Source organism: Bos mutus, chromosome 24 (genome assembly GCF_027580195.1).
Source record: "Bos mutus isolate GX-2022 chromosome 24, NWIPB_WYAK_1.1, whole genome shotgun sequence".
NCBI classification, from domain to species: domain Eukaryota; kingdom Metazoa; phylum Chordata; class Mammalia; order Artiodactyla; family Bovidae; genus Bos; species Bos mutus.
The window spans coordinates 44,768,627-44,786,753 of record NC_091640.1 but is presented as its reverse complement, the minus strand read 5'-3'; the positions used below and the strand labels follow the sequence as shown (position 1 = coordinate 44,786,753).

The following is an 18,127-nucleotide window of genomic DNA, read 5'->3' as shown; positions in this document are numbered from 1 at the left end:
GTCTGTGCTTTACTGGATGATCCCTGTGTGTCCTCAGTATTCTATGGTCCTTGGGCTAATACTCCACAAAACAATTGGCATTGTTCCAAATAAAAGTTCCACGAGCAGTTTACCTTCTTCTTAGTTTATATCATCCAAAGAGAAGAAAATGCCATGTGACACACTATACAGCATGCAGTTCCAAAATAAATCATTTGGGGCAATTAGCTGGCAATGTTCAATGATTAAAGTTTGACTAGAAAACTGTGAGCTGAACTGGAGGTCATCTGGAGCAAATACAACCAATGGATATTTCATCTCAATACTTTTTTGAGCATGAAATGTCATACAAACAAAAAGGACATAGTAGATAATCCCATATTCAATAATTTCTTACATGATACACATTTTTTTATTAAACCTTTGCATTAAAAATTATGAAATAATTCATTCTGAGTATTTTAAACCTACCAAACAATACTAAAAATACTATAACCAACTCTTTTGTACCCACCATTCACATTTAATAAACATTACTTTTTGCCATACGTGCTTTATTTTATTAGCAAGAAGACATTACAGAGTCAGTTCAGTCAGTGCTCCATCAATTCCATTTCCTTCTCTTTCCCTGCTTGAATTTGTACTTTTACTGCATATATGTGAACCCATATTGGTAAAAATTAAAAGTCTGAGACTACCTGATATTTGTAATCCTGTAAGGAAGTAGCAAGACTTGCACAGTGTTGGCAGGAAAGCAAAGTGTCACGATGATTTTGGGAAGTGATTGGGCAATAACTGCTAGTGTTGAAGATGGGCGTGCCCAGGGCCCCAGAGAGCCCAGCCGGGTTGCCTCCTTTGCTCATGTGTGACAGGAGGCTGATGATGTTCCTTGAAGCTCAGTGTATGTTACAGAAGACTTAAAACAATCTAAATATTCATTTAAAAGATAATGAATCACTGTGAAACATTCACCCAAGGAAATACTGCATATCTGTTAAAAGGAATAAACTACATATCAACATGGCTGAATCTAAAAACAGTTGAATAAAAAAAGAAAATGAGTGTTTGTAAGCATACCATTTATGTAAATTAAAAACACAGATCCCTTGAATTTTTGTCTCATTTTCAATGACCAGGTGTGAAAGTTTAAAGTGACTCCCATGTAGATTAATTGAGTCAAAGACTGAGTGGCTGAAATTTCAACATTTCTTCCCTCCAAAGCTACCTCATGGGACTTTATTAAGCCTCTAGAGTAGCACTGTCCAATAGAAATGTCTGCAGTGGTGGAACTGGTCTGTATTTATGCTGTCTCATACAGTAGCCATTAGCCACATGTGGTTACGGGGTACTTGACATGTGGCAAGTGTGACTGAGGAATTGAATTTTTAATTTAATTTAAAGTTAAATAGCTATATGGGCTAGTGGCTAACATATTGGGCACCTCAGCTCTAGCCCAAGGACCATAGAATACTGAGGACACACGGATCATCCAGTAAAGCACAGACTCTGGGAAGCTCCTGGCAAACAACCTGGGGCCTCAACAAATAAGCTGGGAAGAGGGGAGGAAGGAGGAGGAGAGGGTGGAGGGGAGGGAGGAGGCGAGGGAGGAGGGGAGGGAGGAGGAGAGGGAGGAGGGGAGGGAGGAGCTGTAAATTAAAAGAGAGAAGATATAAAATGACCACGTGGATGCCAATTTAAACTGTCAAGAGATACTTTATAAATTCATGGAAATTTTAATAATATCTAGGCATTTCTTGATATAATTGGTTGCTAAGTTTCTTAGGTGTGATAATTGCACTGTGATCATTTTTAAAAGCACCTTCCTTTTAGAAATACCTACTAAATTATTAATAGGTGAAATCAAACAACATCATTTGGCCCTGGCTACAAAATAATAAAGGAAGGAAGAGGGGTGTGGAAGTATTCCTGAAACAAGATTGCCATGAGTTGATTATATTGAAGCTGAGTATGCTATTCTACTACTCTGATATATACTTGCTAGTTCCATAATCCATGGTTTAAAAATAGAAATACTTAGTGTCAGTAAGACATCTTTCTTAGGATCTTACCATTGGTAAGGGTCAGAGTGTTCTGCTTTTTATACTCTTGGGCTCTATTTTACCTAAATAACTTTAGAAGAATAAGAAATGACCTCGGTAAAGGTCATATATCATCTCCTGGAAAACTCCTGCTGGTAGCTATCCTCCTGGCTGAGTGGGGTGGGAGAATGAATGAGTGCTCTGGGTTTTATTTTGTAACTAATTGCATAAACATGCCTTGTGGTCCAATCTCCATTGATGGCCTCATGTGTTAAGATGAAATATCCCTCTTTCTTTTCTATATTATAGTTTTTGAGGGGTTTCCCATCTACTGAACATCTGAATTTTATTGTATCCTATAAGTATTATCCAAACTTTTAGTGCCAGCTCATTATGTTGTGTGTGAATAGCACCAGAGCGCAGGTCCGTAGGAAGGGCTCTGGGCAGGGACAGCTGGAAACCAAGTTGAATTAGAATGAAACTCTTAGCCCCTTCTGGGTCTCTCCTTTTTCATCTGTTACGTTGAACAGTTAGACTAGATGCTCTTAATGTTCCCTTCTGTATTTAAAGATTGTTATAATTCTTTCCTATAAAAGAAAGAAAGTGAAAGTTGCTCAGTCGTGTCTGACTCTGCAACCCCATGGACTATACAGTCCATGGGATTCTCCAGGCCAGAATACTGGAGTGGATAGCCTTTCCCTTCTCCAGGGGGTCTTCCTAACACAGGGATCAAACCTAGGTCTCCTGCATTGCAGACGGATTCTTTACCAGCTGAGCTACAAAAGAACCCCAAATTCTTTCCTATACTCATTATCAATTGCCTTACCAAATGTGAGGTGGCTTTCTACAACATTTATTTCATCTAATAATTTTGAAATCCTAGTGTGGTGGAGAGGAAGGCTTTGGATTTGGCAGGGTTTGATAGTCACAAATCTTTCTCCTTATTGCTTATGATTTCACTGTCCCTCTAAATGTTAACAGATTTTTCTCTCTTCAAATTGTTTCATTATTAAACAGTAATTTCTGGTCTCTTGCAGCAACATTGATTCCATATTTGCTCTCTTTCCTATAATTGTCCTATATCTTGCCTGCTCTTTGTTAGTCTTAAAGAGTAATTATGAGTGGCCAAGGCAAAATATGAATTCATTTCTTCTAACTCTGCAATGCAAATTATCTTGTAGATTTTTTTCTTTACTTAAAATTGCCACGCAATGGTTAAGTTGGTTTTGATCCACATCTCGAATTTCTCTATTTGCTCCCATTATCAGATGATTGGCTCACCAACATTTGTTGATTCTGCTACTTCTTTTATGATAATCAAACATTGGACTTAGCACTCCTTTTGCACATTGACTTTATAGATGTTGTGTAAGCACTGAGAGCAAGATAAGGGCTAATGAGGCTTAGCTGTATATAGAATTTTCTTAAGAAACAGGTACTAATCTTTTAGAGACTCTGCCCATAGGCAAGATACATTCTGGTTTTGTAAAGTTTTGGATGGGTTAGAGAGGGAGACAAATTTATCTCTAAACTAATTAGACTTCTTCTTGCTATTGGGAAGGTGAAGAAATTTTAGGGACTGTTGAAATGCCCGGAGTGGAGTTGGTCTGCAGGTAGAAAGGGCTAGAGCACCGATGGCCTCAGTCAAGGAACAGAGATGCAGTCTGAAGCCGCTTTGTATGTTGATACACGTTAGAAGATTTCTTTGCAGGCACAGGCCATGACTTTCCTATGTCCTCCCAGAGCTATCCACACAGCAGGACAAGATCTGGTATGTAACACATGGGCAACAAATACAAGTTCAAGGGAATTTGACTGTTCTCCCATGTAAACTGTACATTTTGGGGATACTTCTGTACTTAACTCAGTGATGATCTCTTGTTTTCCTAATGCTACTTTTTACTTTCTAGTAAAAGTAAAGCTCCCCTGGTGGCTCAGCTAGTAAAGAATCTGCCTGCCAATGCAGAAGACTTGGGTTTTATCCCTGGGTTGGGAAGATCCGCAACCCACTCCAGTATCCTTGCCTGGAAAATTTCATGGACAGGCTTCATTTCGGAGCGGTGGCCTACAGTCCATGAGGTCGCAAAGAGTTGAATATGACTGAGCTCGCATGCATGCTAGCATGCATGTAAATTGAGCATTTTTTTTGGATACTTCTGTACTTTTAACTCAGTAATGATCTCTTGTTTTCCTAATGCTACTTTTTATTTTCTAATAGAATATATGAAGCAACTTTCCTTGGCATGCAAGGAACTTTCCTTCTTCCTTAGAATTTAAATTAACCTTCTGTGTCCTGGTCTTAAAAGCTCATTTGAAAAAGATGGCAAGTTCCCTTGGCCAGTGAGGCCTCTGTGGGGCAAGGCACATCAGAGTCACTGCCGGTCATCAGCACACGTGCGATATAACACTGCTTTCCAATTTGAAAGCCATAATTTAGAATTAAGGGTTAGCAGATGTGGGAGACTTGTCACCGATAGAATGGTGTGCTTCCATTCTGTTCTGAAAGTCACATTAATATAGTTGGGGGTTTCTTTGAAAATGTAACTAGCTTGTTTAAAGCATAGTAACTGCTGGAACCACTAAATGATAGCTTCCTCTTAGGGTTTTATTTTGACAGAACATTCTATCTCAGCTACAATGCTGAGGGTACATTCTATCTCAGCTGCAATGGCTGAGGAGACCCTGGTCTTTGTTTTGCTCCTATTTCACTTGTCTCTGTGGGGAAAGGGAAGGTAGGAGGTGAGGAGAGCAGTGTGACTATGGAGAGGTGGAGCAGTAGGTGTGTGCCTGTGTGTTCATGTGTGGGGGCTCCTCTCTGCCGCTCCAGATCTGGATGCTGTTCTAAATTGGCAGGCTCTCAAGCGGGGTGTATGTTCCCCATGGAGGAAACTGGGCTGCAAGAGAAACATAATAATACTTTAATTTATATTTTTATCTGAAAAATAAAAACCATGTTAAGCAGTCCAATGCTTAATATAAGGAGCAATGGTGGATGATGCCCGTATTTGGGCTGCATATCAGATAATGTATCACCTGTCACAGTTGGGCATGAAGTCCCTGGGAAAAGAGGAGACCACATGCATTCAAGGGACTGATGGCATCCCATCAGTTTATTCCCTTTGGGTGTTGTCAGGTCTTGTACATGGTGAAGTTTAGAAAATTAAGATCTTTAATCAGTTAAAAAAAAAGTTTTTCACAAAAAATGAAAATACTTTGTAATGAGACCAAGAATATCAGTGAAATATGTCATATACCACACAGAGTTTCATTGGTTACCTTGCAGCAAACTTGCAGCAGTATAAAGACGTTGCTATTTTCCAAGATGAATCTGGCAATTTTCTTTACTTTGAGAGAAGGATTCTAAATATTTTCACCTTCTTGGTGCTGTCAATAGGCTGTCTATAATGTTACCTTGCAATTGTTAAAAAACAAAAAAAGCCCTTAATGCCCCTTTAGGGGAAAATGGGCAAGAAAGTAACTGCTTTTAGAAGCCAACTCATCTTACAGATTCAGCAATTTTTGAAATTGATTGGAAATGTTTTCAGAGATCTGAGCTCATTAAAAAATGCAATGCCTTTTGATATGCAAGACCATCTGACTGTTAATAAAGGAAGTTGGTTAGTCTAATTTCAACAACAACAAAAACCCTTGCTTAGTTGATGGATGGGATTGAAAAAAACAGTGCTATGATTCAAAATGAGGCACTTTCTCCTTTTGGACCTATGTTTATATGAAATACCATTTTAACCTATAACGTCTACTGTCAAGTACTGAAACAAACTGGATTTGAAATGAAATCTTCAAATTGCTTAGTCACAAGTGTTAAAACCCAAGATTTTCAAAAAGAAGTATTCAAATGCAATCACTTGGTTCTCTCTGAAACATTATTAAAAATATTAAAATTAGTATAAAATTTTGATGACAGAGAAAATATTTTTGTTTCACTAATAATACAGTTAAATGAAATTTCAATTTATTTTGAGAATATTATTTATTTCAGCTTTGTCTCAACTTTTCAAATTTACATTTTAAAATTGCACATATGTATTTACATGGGGATAATGTTCAAAATTATTTTACTGATATCACCTCATGATCAAAAATTTGAACTGCTTAAAAAGTTTTCCTTTGTTTTTCTAGGCTCCCGAAGACTTTATTTACTGAGTATTTAATCCTAGAGGAATTTAACTTTCTATGAATCCATAGCTTAAGAAGTCATTAAAGCTTCTTGAAGACAGCATGTGTTCTTCTTTGTACCCCTCATAATGAAGAGAACAATAGTTCCTTTCTCATAGTAGATGCTTGATTAATATTTCCTGTTGGATTGTTTCAGCTTCTAAGCCCTAGAAACCAAAGCCTAACATCATTAATCTGCATATTCCCTAGAGCACCTTGAATTGAATGGCATGCAATTCCAAGACAGTCAAAAGAGTGTTTCATTCATGGAGAGCCTCTGGAGTGGGATTTGATGCTGACCTCCATGTTTTGGAAAGGCAGTTCTGAGGTCCTGGTTCCTAGGTTTTCAGAATCCTTGACTTTTCTGACCATGGGGTTAAAATGCCAGTCCTTTCATGACCTGGGTTTTGGACAAACCACCTGCAGTTTTGGACAGATAAAGGCGGTGGTGACTAGCCTCCAGAGAGAGACTAAGCCAAGCAAGAACACTGCCAGGTTGCTCAGAGAATCTCTGAGAAAGGGAACCAGGACTTTAGCAGGCCTGAGAAAGCTTGATGAAGGGAATGAGCTCAGAGATCAGAAAACAAGAAATAGGGGCAACTATATCAACCTCAAAGTGAACTGTGCATATTATTAGCAGGAATTGCCCAGGATGAATCTACAGAAGACTTTTAAGTCCGGGAGTTTTTCTGAGAGTGATACTTAATAGAGTCAGAGTGGCTTGGTGAGGAGTGAACTGAGAGTGGCGGCACTCATTAGCTGAGGAATACTAGAGCCATTTAGCCTGACTCTGTGTTCAATCAACTTTGGTTTTTGTATGTTGCATGCGGCTCAAGCCCCAGCAGACTGACTAGACAACGTGAGAGGCTGGATAGAAGTGCAGTTAATGCCAAAAAGTTTGACGCTACATCTGTTGAGTCTCACAGCATGCCAGGTGGTCACGCGGCGGGGGTAGCTGCAACCTCTCAAAGGGCTCTTTATTTCTCTTTTCTTTCCTCTCAAATGTGGCATAGCAGTATTCTTAACTGTAAATACCATCACTTATATAATACTTCAGCTATTGTAGATATGTGTTCATAAGTGATCACGAGAGACTTTCTTTCTCTCTTGTAAGTTTTGAAAAAGAAAATAGAAAAACAAGGAAGAACAAAGAATAATGTAACAGACATGATCTTATGAAAATTTTCACATTTTTAATATTTAGGCTTGGATGAAATAAATCCTTATTGACTATGCTAGAACTTTAAGAATTACATCAAATGGTTGGTATTCATGTTTTGTTTTCTATTTGGTCTTAATAATTGCATTTGAGTTTACTTAAAACTCAGACTTTTGTTTATAATCTGATAGAAAACATATTGACCAGGACATTTGGAGAATGAAGTGCTCATCTTGATTTTTCACCCCTCAGTACTGTGTGCCTTCAGACAAATCTCTCAATTCCTTGGCAGGACATTTACTTCGGAATAAATATGATTCTGTAAAAATAGCTATATACCTCCAAGTCTTCTCTGTTCTAGGTAAAATGTCCTCAATTCCTTCATCTATGTGCATATGAAATTAATTCTAAACTATATTCCATTTTGATTACCCTCCACTGGAGATTTAATCATCTGACAAATCTCACCTTAAATTTTGTTGCCCAGGATGGAACTGATTTTCCAAGTATGAAGTGATGAATGCATATGGCACTACACTTAATGTGAACTACATAAAAACAACCAACCAAAAAGCCTCCTTTTTTTTTTTTTTTTTTTTCCAGCAACATCACATGGTTGGTTCACATTAAATGGAAGCTCAATTAACTCTCTTAAACACTTTCATAAGTTTGGCCACCAAACTTGGCCATTGCTACATGGAATTGGTTTTTGAGCTTAAATGCAAGTCTTCTATTTAAATCTGCAAAATTTAATTTTACTGGTTTTAATCTATTGTGAAAGTCTGGAATCTTATTTGTGTTTTCTCAGAGAGGGCCCAGGTTTGTGAAGTTTCCAGAGAATCTGAATACCCACATGTCAACTTTTGCTTTAACCCCTTCTGAGCATGATTTGTGTGACTCAAATGCATGCTACTATTTTTCTCTTTATTGAAGTTTTTCCAGAAAAGATGTCAACTTACACAACGAAATATCCCTAAATTCTTCATAAAACCAGCAAACAATTTATACCCATTGCTTTAGACTTTCACATATGTTTGTGTCTGGTTAGTAAATGAAGGGTGTACCACAGAAACAATAACTTTGCGTAGCCCACAGGTGTATGCCCAACTCTATTATTTCTGCCAGAAAGGATATTGCATCTCATGTTGGAGAGGGAAAAGAGAAGTCTTACATTTTTCTTTTATCCAGAGGCAATTCTCCAGCCCTAGTGGGAAAAGAAAAGACAAAAACAAAACAAAACAATGCTAGTTGTGGTTCCAGGGCTTTCCAGTTTCTGCTGGAATTCATTCAAATGAAGTCCTCTCCCTAAAAGCCAAAAAGGACTCTCATTTCAGTGTTAATCTTTCTGGTCCTGTACATTGCTTATGTCTCTCTGATGGCACTTCACAAAGTGTGTCCTGTTTTAAGATGATGGGATTACTCTGCACTTATCTCTTCTTTTAAATTGTTTTTTCGTAAGGCACGAGGACCATATCTTAGCCATTCTTATTTATTCTTAGAACAAACAGGGACTGAGCTCACTCTGTGCCAGGTGCTGTGCTGGGCACTCAGTTCCAGCTCTCTTAGGTGAGGTCCTAGCACAGAGCTCAGCTCACTTACTTGAAATGGACAATCCATGTGCTCCAACCTAAACCAACACTTACCATCTATTTTGTAAAATCTGTGTGTAAAATAGAAAAGGACTCATTGAAGGTGATCCAAATCACTGTAAATTAAACTAGATCCTCACATATTTCAGCTGTTCACTGCTCTCCTCAGAGCACCATTAGCTGTTGGAGTATCCAAGCTACGATCAAAAGCACTGAAGTACTATGAAATACAGGCTGAACTCCAAACCACCTCATAGGAGAAGCGAAGCTTCGATGAAAGAAACAAGTTTAGAATTTATTAAGTGCCATTAAGAAAACAAGCTTGAACATTTAAGTCCACTGATTAATGAAAACTATGGTCCCTTGGAAAAAGGAGACAAGTACATGTTATATATTGATTATGTAACACCAGAAATGAGAGTGACAGAGACAGAGGATGGGTGGGGAGATGAAAGGTCTTCTCATGGCTGAACATCTGGATCAGAATTATAATGGTTTATTGTGGGGGAGTGGTCATAGCTCTTTTGGCAAATTATCTATACATTTAAGTTCTGAGCACTAAATCAATAGGTTGGGTTTATTGTTGTTATTATCGCTTTTTTTTTTTTTCCAAATAAAAGCTTGGATAGACACAAGGCAGCAAATATTTCTTCCTCAATTTAAGATTTGACAATTTAACAGGAAAACACTCATTCATCATCTTTTCCTTTGAGAGACCATAAATTATTGGCTCATATACCATGTGGCTTGGATTCTAGGAAAAGTTAGTGTAAACAAACCCAAGTTACAATGCGTGGAGTAAGAGAGTGAGTCATAAACAAAACACAGACATATGCTCTCATATAAATAAGGGCCTGGATCATCAGCTTCCCAAAGTCTGCTTCTCATTAATTACACAACAAAATGAACTTTCCATATGTAAAGCCCAAATCACTTAACTCTAGCAACTTGCACAAGACAAAGACCAGGATTGTACCTAAAAGGCACTGACAAAAAACTGAACTTCAAAATAATGAAAGTCCTCTCAAAATATCTTCAGGTATTGGAGGGCAAGAAAATCCCTTGGAGGAGTGTTTCTGAGCACTGAAACTATTCCCAACAACCCAGGAACACTGCTTGAGGCTGGTCTGATCCCCTGCTGAATTTAAAGGTAGTATCAGGTGTACTCTCTTTTGTTCTGAGCTCTGTCATCTTTATGGGGCAAGCCCTGGGTCCAGGCCACACAGGGTGTTCACAGACATCGCTGGGAACACTGAAGAGTTGAAATTCCCTCCGTCAGTACCTTCTCACTGTCCTTTGAAATTGCCCATTGGTAGCACAGATTCGTTTCCTTATTGTTGTATGAAGGCTATCTGGTTTCTCTTAAAGAAATTTCAAGGAAACACAGAACAATTCCTAGGGAAGAGGATTCTTGAACTGGTGAGGAACTCTGAGAGAGATGGTAAGCAGCTAAGTTCTCTCCTTGTGTCTCTTTGAAAAGTAGACCTCATAAAGCAAACTAACAACATTACTTACAAGGGACATTAAAATAACAGATGTCACATTTTAGGAGTCTTGGGTGGGGAAGAGAGGAGAAAAAGAAATTCTATTCTTTGCTGGGGGTGTAGTGGGGTGTATGTATGCTTTTTTAAAAAATCATTAATTTACTCAGTGATTGTTTTTGTAGCAATTACTCTTTGTGTCATACCATAGACCATAAAAGGTAAGTGGACTGTATCACCTCTGCTCTCATACGAAACTATAGGAAAGGGGGAGAAATTAACATTTCTGGAGAACCCACAGTGCAGTCTGCAGTATTTCACGTATTTCCTCATTTAATTGTGATCACAACCAAGTGAAGACATTACTATCTCTATTGAACAGAGGTGAAAACTCAGACCTAAGAGAATAAATAATTGCTCCAAAGGACACATAAGTCATGGATTCATGGATTCAAGCAAGGGCTGCCCTATTTCAAAGTGAGTTTCATACCATATTTCCCTACTAAGAAAGCAAAGAAGACAAGGAACGGGACCAGGAGAAATCCTGGGTTTCCCTGGTTTTCCCAATTTCAAAGGGCTTTTCCAGCTCCCAAATTTCACAGTTAAATAACACAGGTATTACTGTGTTCTAGATCACAAGTAGATCAAGTAGAACAAGTAGATCACCTGTTCTACTTCTGCTAGACTAGGTCTTCTTCACATTGCTTTGATCCTGTTGCTGTCTCAAGGTCACATGCCTTTAAGGGTTCTGTATAGGGAGCCAGACAGCCAATATAATGAGTGAGGTTGACCAGGATTATGAAAGAAGGTGGGGGTAAATAGAGGAGGACATGTGAAAATAATGAGAATATGGCCCATCCAATGGGACAAATGTTATTCTGTATCAACCATTGTTGTCAGGTAGGAATCTGAGTCCAAATTTATCAGATAATCTGGTTTCCAAAAAACCAGAACTCTGATTATTATGTAAACCTGATGTTGAAAATCTACAAATTAACTTTTTAAAAAATGTATAAACCTGTGTAGGTCAATTGAAATACAACTGCAGACAGCTATTGGCCCATGACTTTATTTTGCTATCATTGTCCTTCAGAAGAATCACCATGACTCATTCTAGAATTTCAAGGACTCCAGGTTCTGACCCCAAACCTTTCTTCCAGCCTTATCTGTCATTATTTCTACATACACGTCTATCTTAGAGATGCTGTAAACCTGTCTTTTCTGCTTCTGTCTACTTATTTAATTTGATCCATCCTTCGAGGGCCATCTCAACTCTTCTCTCCCCAGATTATCTCAGTGTCCTCCAAACTCCCTTAGTGCCATTCAACTGGAAACTAATGATTTATTAGTTGCTAAATGATAGCTCTGTTAGTATCTGAGACTGTTATTCAATCTATTAATTTAACAATATTATTTGGCCATTTCATGTTTTAGAGTCAGGTCTTCCCAAATAGTGTGAACGTTTCCCTAGGGCAAGGGCCAGTATTCACTTGCATGTATCATTGTGGCAGGTACTTAAAAAATATTTGACAATTTGTAACAAAACCTTCTAGAAGTTTCAGTAAGATGCGCTTAATATGAAGCCCTTAACGGGTGGCATGAAGTAAGAGTATTTGGAGGAGGTAGTGAGAATAAAGGGGCTTCCCAGGTGGTGCTAGTGGTAAAGAGCCCACCGGCCAATTCAAGAGACATAAGAGACTCAGGTTCAATCCCTGTGTTGTGAAGATGCCCTGCAGGATGGCATGACAACCCACTCTAGTATTCTTGCCTAGAGAATCCCCATGGACAAAGGAGCCTGGTGGGCTGCAGTCCAGAGTCAGACACGACTGAAGCAACTGAGCACGCATGCATGCAGTGAGGATAAAACTTCTAAAGATAGTTAATGGGTGTTATGATCTGAGTCATAACATGACTAAATTATGACTTACATGATTAAATCATAGCATGACATGACTTCATTTTTGACATGAGAGGGGTCATAAGACAGTAATATATTGTTTTGAGTATGTGATTGGTGTTTTTATCTGCTATTTCATTTCTTTCTCATCACTGCCTAAAAAGCAGAAATTATTTTTCCTATCTCACTGATGAGGAAACTGAGACTCAGAAGTCTTAGACTGTTACTCACCTAAGGAAATTAAGTACTGCAGGCTATGCAATAACACTGGTCCTTGAATTTCAAATCCAGTTTTAACTTTACATCTGTGTGGTAGCCAGAAAGAGTCCAGGTTTCCTAATTTCTAGCAGGTAATATTTGTAATTCAGTTCACTTCTCTGGGCTCAATTTCCTCAGCTGCAACATGAAGGGGTTTGCAGAAATCCCTTCTAGTCTATTCTAAATCAGTCTTGTCAATTCCAGTATAAGTAGGAGAAGGAATCCCCCTGGGAGGTGCTCTGGGATTATCACAATGACTCTCCAAGGTAGAGTGAAGTGGGCTGCGGGTGAGTTGTACCTCTCTCTATGTCTGTCTGTCTCTTTCTCTGTCACACCTGTTTATTCTCTCTAAACCTCTTTCTTCAGTCTCTTAGACTGACTTACAGTCTGCCTGGACCACTAAAGATCATTCTTAATGACAGTCATTACACAGTTCTTCCACGCTGCCTGAGGCCATTTCCGCAGCAATAAGCAGGAAAGACCCTGTCCCCCTTCACAGCTGGGCTCAGTATGCCAACTTCACTGGAACCAAGAAGTTTTTCAAAAACTCTCCATTAATTACAGGAAACCAAAAGCACTGTCCCCCCTTCTCATTAACACAATTGCTTTCAGTGGCCACTAAATTATCTCACTACCATTAAACTAACAATCTAATTAGACTTCTGGAAATGGAAAGAGCCAATGAATAAGGCAGGCATGTCACTTTCATCTCAAAACTGATCGTAAAATATTTGTGCCCTTTTGTTCTTGGCCACATAAAATCTGCCCTGAAAGACTGTCCTTTCATTCTCTCCTGTTTATAAAGAGGAGTTTGAATATTTGATATAAAATGAGTATCTTAATAGAAATCACTTCATGTGTGGGAGGTTTTCTTTCCCTCATTTCTGAGCGTGGGATCATTATTACAATGATCGCACCTGACTCCCCTGGTGTGTGATGCCTCACAGCCAAACCTCCCACTGGGCTTCGATGAAGGTGTGAATGATACTATCACTAGGAAGATGATAAATTGTATTATTATCATTATTCTGTTTTTAAGAGGGTCTGATTGTAGCAAGAGGTGGTTGGGAGTGTAATCTGTACAAAGCATTCGGAGAAGATAAATTGAGTTAAACTTCTCACAGGCATAGCACTTTCCAACCTGACGTTAAACCCTCTGTCTTTCCTAAAATTTCAGCTCTGGAGAGAGCAAAATTAGTTAAATCCAGTCCAGGCATGTTTACTGAGTATCTACTATGTAACCCAGCTCTGCAGGAGGTTCTTGACACCCAAATATGATTAAATGTTGCTTAATAGCAGTGTTCCTGGATCTTTTTTCTCTTGTTTTCATCCCATTTAGCCCAAGGTTCTGGAAATTCATGGGTTACTCAATACTCATTGAATGGAACAAATCTTAAACAGGAAATGGTTGCTGCCCTCCAGAAATCAATACTTTGGGCAGAATTCAAGAATGGTATATATAAAATAATTAAGTACGCATCAGCATAGGCCAGTGTAAACTCCAGCTTTCCACTGAGAAGTTCACCCTGAAAACCCCAAAGGATTTCTGAGTAAAGGAAAACATTTATGTGTACAAGTTCCTCCTCCTCTGTATAAGCACATACCCATTTACCAAATATACCATGCCATTTAGGCTGTTTTTTATCTTTAACTTGAAAACAATCTTCCTGGTGGACTAGCCAGAAGCTGGTCTGCTACTACTGAACAGAAGATTCTAGAGGCCCCAGAGGTCCCTCTCAGGTTGCTCCTTTTGCAGAACAGTCTCAGGATGATTTGCTGTTTCTGGGGCTGACATGGAAAATAAAAGCAAATCAATGCCTCTCAACTCTAGTAAATATCATGCTAGAGTATGTGTTTTTGTGCAACAGATGGTCTTGTGCAGGAGACAGTTGTCCAATTCATTTTGACTAGTATTTAATGATTAGCTATTGTTTGCCCATGCCACCTCAGAGCTAGATACTGGGGTTTCAACGTTGAATGAGGAGTACTGGGTTTGGGCTCCCTGCAGCATACAGCAAATTCCCACTGGCTATTGGATTTACATACGGGAATGTATATGTTTCCATGCTACTCACTCAATTCATTGGTCCATCCCTCGCCTTCCCCGACTATGTCCACAAGTCTGTTCACTATGCCTGCGTCTCTGTTGCTGCCCTGCAAATAGGTTCATCAGTATCATCGTTCTAGATTCCACATGTATGTGGTGGGGTGAGGTGGGAGATAGGAGGAAGGTTCAGAGGGAGGGGACACATGTATACCTATGGCTGATTCATGTTGATGTATGGTAGAAAATTAGCACAATATTGTAAAGAGATTATCCTCCAATTAAAAATAAGTTTTAAAAAAGTCAAATAAGGTCTGACAATAGGGCAGTGGACAGTGCAGAACATGACACAGACACCACATTAAATGTAGGGATCAATGATCAACAGGCTTGTAGGGAGCCATGGGGCACAGAAGATGTGGTGTCTCATGTGGGGTGATTCTCAAAGTGGGTGTAAGGGAAGCCTTCTTAGAGTTGAAGACACTTACGATGAGTCTTGAAGAATAATCATGAATTCAATATTCAAACAGCTAGAGGAGTGGGTGAAGGAGATAGGAACATTCCAGGGTGGAAAACAGGTAATAACAGTAAGAGTTTCTAACAGTAACAATAGTAGCAGCGACAATAAGACTTACTTGCTGAACTCTTCCTATGTGTCAGGCACTCTGCTAAGATTTGCTTAAGGCTTACTTCATTTATTCCTCACCATAATCCTTTATGCTGGGTACCATGCTTTGCCCCGTCCACAGACGTGAACACTGCTTTAGTGGAGTACTGAGCTTCCAGTGCAGGCAATCAGAAGCAAGAACACATGCGTTCAGCTAGAGCGTTGCACAGCCCACAAGTGGTGTCAAGAAAAATGAGCCAAAACTTAGAAACGAGGTAAATGGAAGGGTGCATGTCCTTTTGGAGTCTTAGCGTCATTTCACAGGCCTGCCCAAGGATGATTAATTATCCAGGGAAATGTACCCTTATTGAATTCACTATCCACTGCTGAGTAAAGGCTCAGATTCTGCCAGGTAATATATTAACTTGTAGACTTTTGCCCAGAAAATATGCAAATTATTTCTTTCCAGTAGAAATATAAGCCCAGAGGTTATGGTTTTATTGCCCATTAGGAGATTCACTGAGCAATCTTGCTGAGGATGCTTTCTCCAATGCCTACATTCCTGCAATGCCATTTTCTATTTCTAATTCTTTCTGGACCAGTTTTATCACCATGTTGGTTTCCTCATTAAAGAGCTGAATGAATCTTTGACATGAGTTTTTAGTTTTTTGAAAAGTACACTCTGACAGTGGGGATTCCAAAGGAGTTTGGGGCTGGCTGACATTTTCAGGCAAATGGGGTTGCAGCAGAAGGCAGGGGCTAGATTCTGGAGAATATGATGCTTCTTGGGGATGTTTACAGCCGTGTTGTTCAATCGCTAAGCTGTGTCCGACTCTTTGTGACCCCATAGACTGCAGCATTCCAGGCATCCCTGTCCTTCACTGTTTCCTAGAGTTTGCTCAAACTTGTGTCCATTGAGTTGGACAGCTTTGGCCATAGCAAGAACTCAGCTTTTCTAGGATGTCCAGTTTAGAGCCAAAGGGAAGGGGCTCTTTTAGGACTTCATGTTCAGTAGAGCTTGCTAGGCAGAGTCTGTTTGCTACTGAGCTACTGAGCTCATTCTGAGCTACTTCAACATCAGTGGGTAGGTAGCCCTTTAGAACATTTGAGTGATATGTTTTTTAAATAAAGCTTTATTTTCTCTAGATCTTTTTGAACTTTTTCTCCTGTATATTTTAAGTGATTAATCTGGACTTAGAGAAATTTATTTTACAATTTGATGACTTCTTTGGTTTGTATACTTATGGCTCTTAGATGTTCCAAATCCTATCAACTTGCACATATATTTGCTCTATTTTGGTTCTTTTTGAAGGACAAGACTTTTGGCTGAATTGACCTGTTATTTTGATCAGGAGCTTCAGATCATGATTCCCCATATGACAAAAAACAAATACATTACTTTACAATTCTGAAGTTCCTGTTCATTGCTTCTTGCATTTGTACCTGGATATTATTTCATCCTTTTGCTTTTAGAAGCAAAATGTCTAAACATTTGATAGACTTATGAAATTTAAATATTTTCACTTACTCTGATAGTTCTAAACAAGATATATCATGCAGTTTGAGAGAGTAGTTTATTAGCCTTGATACAAAACAGATACAAACTATAAACTAAGAGCTATGCTCCCTCCATTGCCCCTCTGTCATCTCTAACAAGACTATACCTTCAACAGGTGAGATTTGGTGACAGCAACCTTGATACATGTCTTTTTTCCTATTTGAATTTAAGATGAGAGATTATCAGTGTGTGTGTGTGTGTGTGTGTGTGTGTATGTGAGAGAGAGAGAGAGAACAAGAAAGGAATGCCTGCCTATTTGCTTGTTTTTCCATCACTACTACTCTGGACTCTTGGTGTAGAAACCAAAGAAATTTATTTTCTTGGTGTTTTATGAAGTGCCTACAAACTTTGTAATTTACTTAATAACATAGTCTCATCCTAAATACAAAGTGTGGGAGCATGTTTTAGTAGTGAAATCCTGTACTCTCTACACATCCCATAATCTCCTTGAGAAATCAGTTCAGTGTGTAGAGGATCAGAAAATCAGGCTAACTTATTCAGGTGCACATTATCTGGTGTGGTTATTCAATCGCTATTGGAACAGGGCAATAGAAGTTATTTCAAATTATATATCATTTTGAACAAACTTTATTGAAGCTTTCACTGCATTAGCCCTAATTACTCACAATAATGATGCAGTGCTGCCTTGAACCAGACCTCCTGTGCTGTGCCAGGGGACTGCAGCTGATCAATGGCTATTGAGCAGTTTGATCACAAAAGCTGACCTGCTTGAGCACCAGTGGCTCCCACTGCCTTCCCTCCCTCCCAGAAGGTCACAGACTGACATGTTCTCAGTCTGGCCACTCTCTCTTATAGCTCCTTTTCTGCCTCCTCCTCCAAATCAATAACTTCATAAGCAGCACGACTACCAGACTTGGAGAAGCTAAAAAAAAATTCCCTTAAACAAATAAAAATACACACATACACACACCTACCAGCTAGAAAAGACATATTTTTAAGCCTCTGACCTACATTCATTTCTTCCATTTCATGTTTATAAAATGAAGTGGGAAATGTTCCTTTTTCTCTTTCACCAAAGACCACCTGTCTAAAAAAAATACCATTAGGACTATAGACTGATAAATTATTTGGCAAGTATTTACCAACAGCCTACCACATGTCTGTCAAATGTTTCCCATTTGCTTGTTAAGCAGTTCCAATATCAAACATGTTTTTCTCAGATGTCTCCCATGTTGTTTGGTACTGAATACGTATACAGCTATTCCCTTGTAATCATTCATTTCACTCAGTGATTATTTATTCAGCACCTACTATGTGTCAGGGACTGTACTAGATACCTTAAAGTAAATGGAATTTCAAGTTAATTGAATTATTTTAGC

At 38.9% G+C, this 18,127-nt stretch overlaps 1 protein-coding gene across 3 annotated transcripts in view; it reads right to left on the bottom strand.

The window, feature by feature from the left end:
• Positions 1–18,127, bottom strand: part of SETBP1 (SET binding protein 1) — a 407,102-nt gene that overhangs the window by 7,413 nt on the left and 381,562 nt on the right. For 2 of the 3 annotated variants that reach the window (XM_070361976.1, XM_070361977.1), the window contains exon 6: positions 8,525–8,557. The exons of the other annotated variant lie outside the window; for it this stretch is intronic. In XM_070361976.1, coding sequence (XP_070218077.1) covers positions 8,525–8,557 — 33 coding nt within the window. The remainder of the gene's footprint in view (positions 1–8,524; positions 8,558–18,127) is intronic. 3 annotated transcript variants of the gene reach the window in all.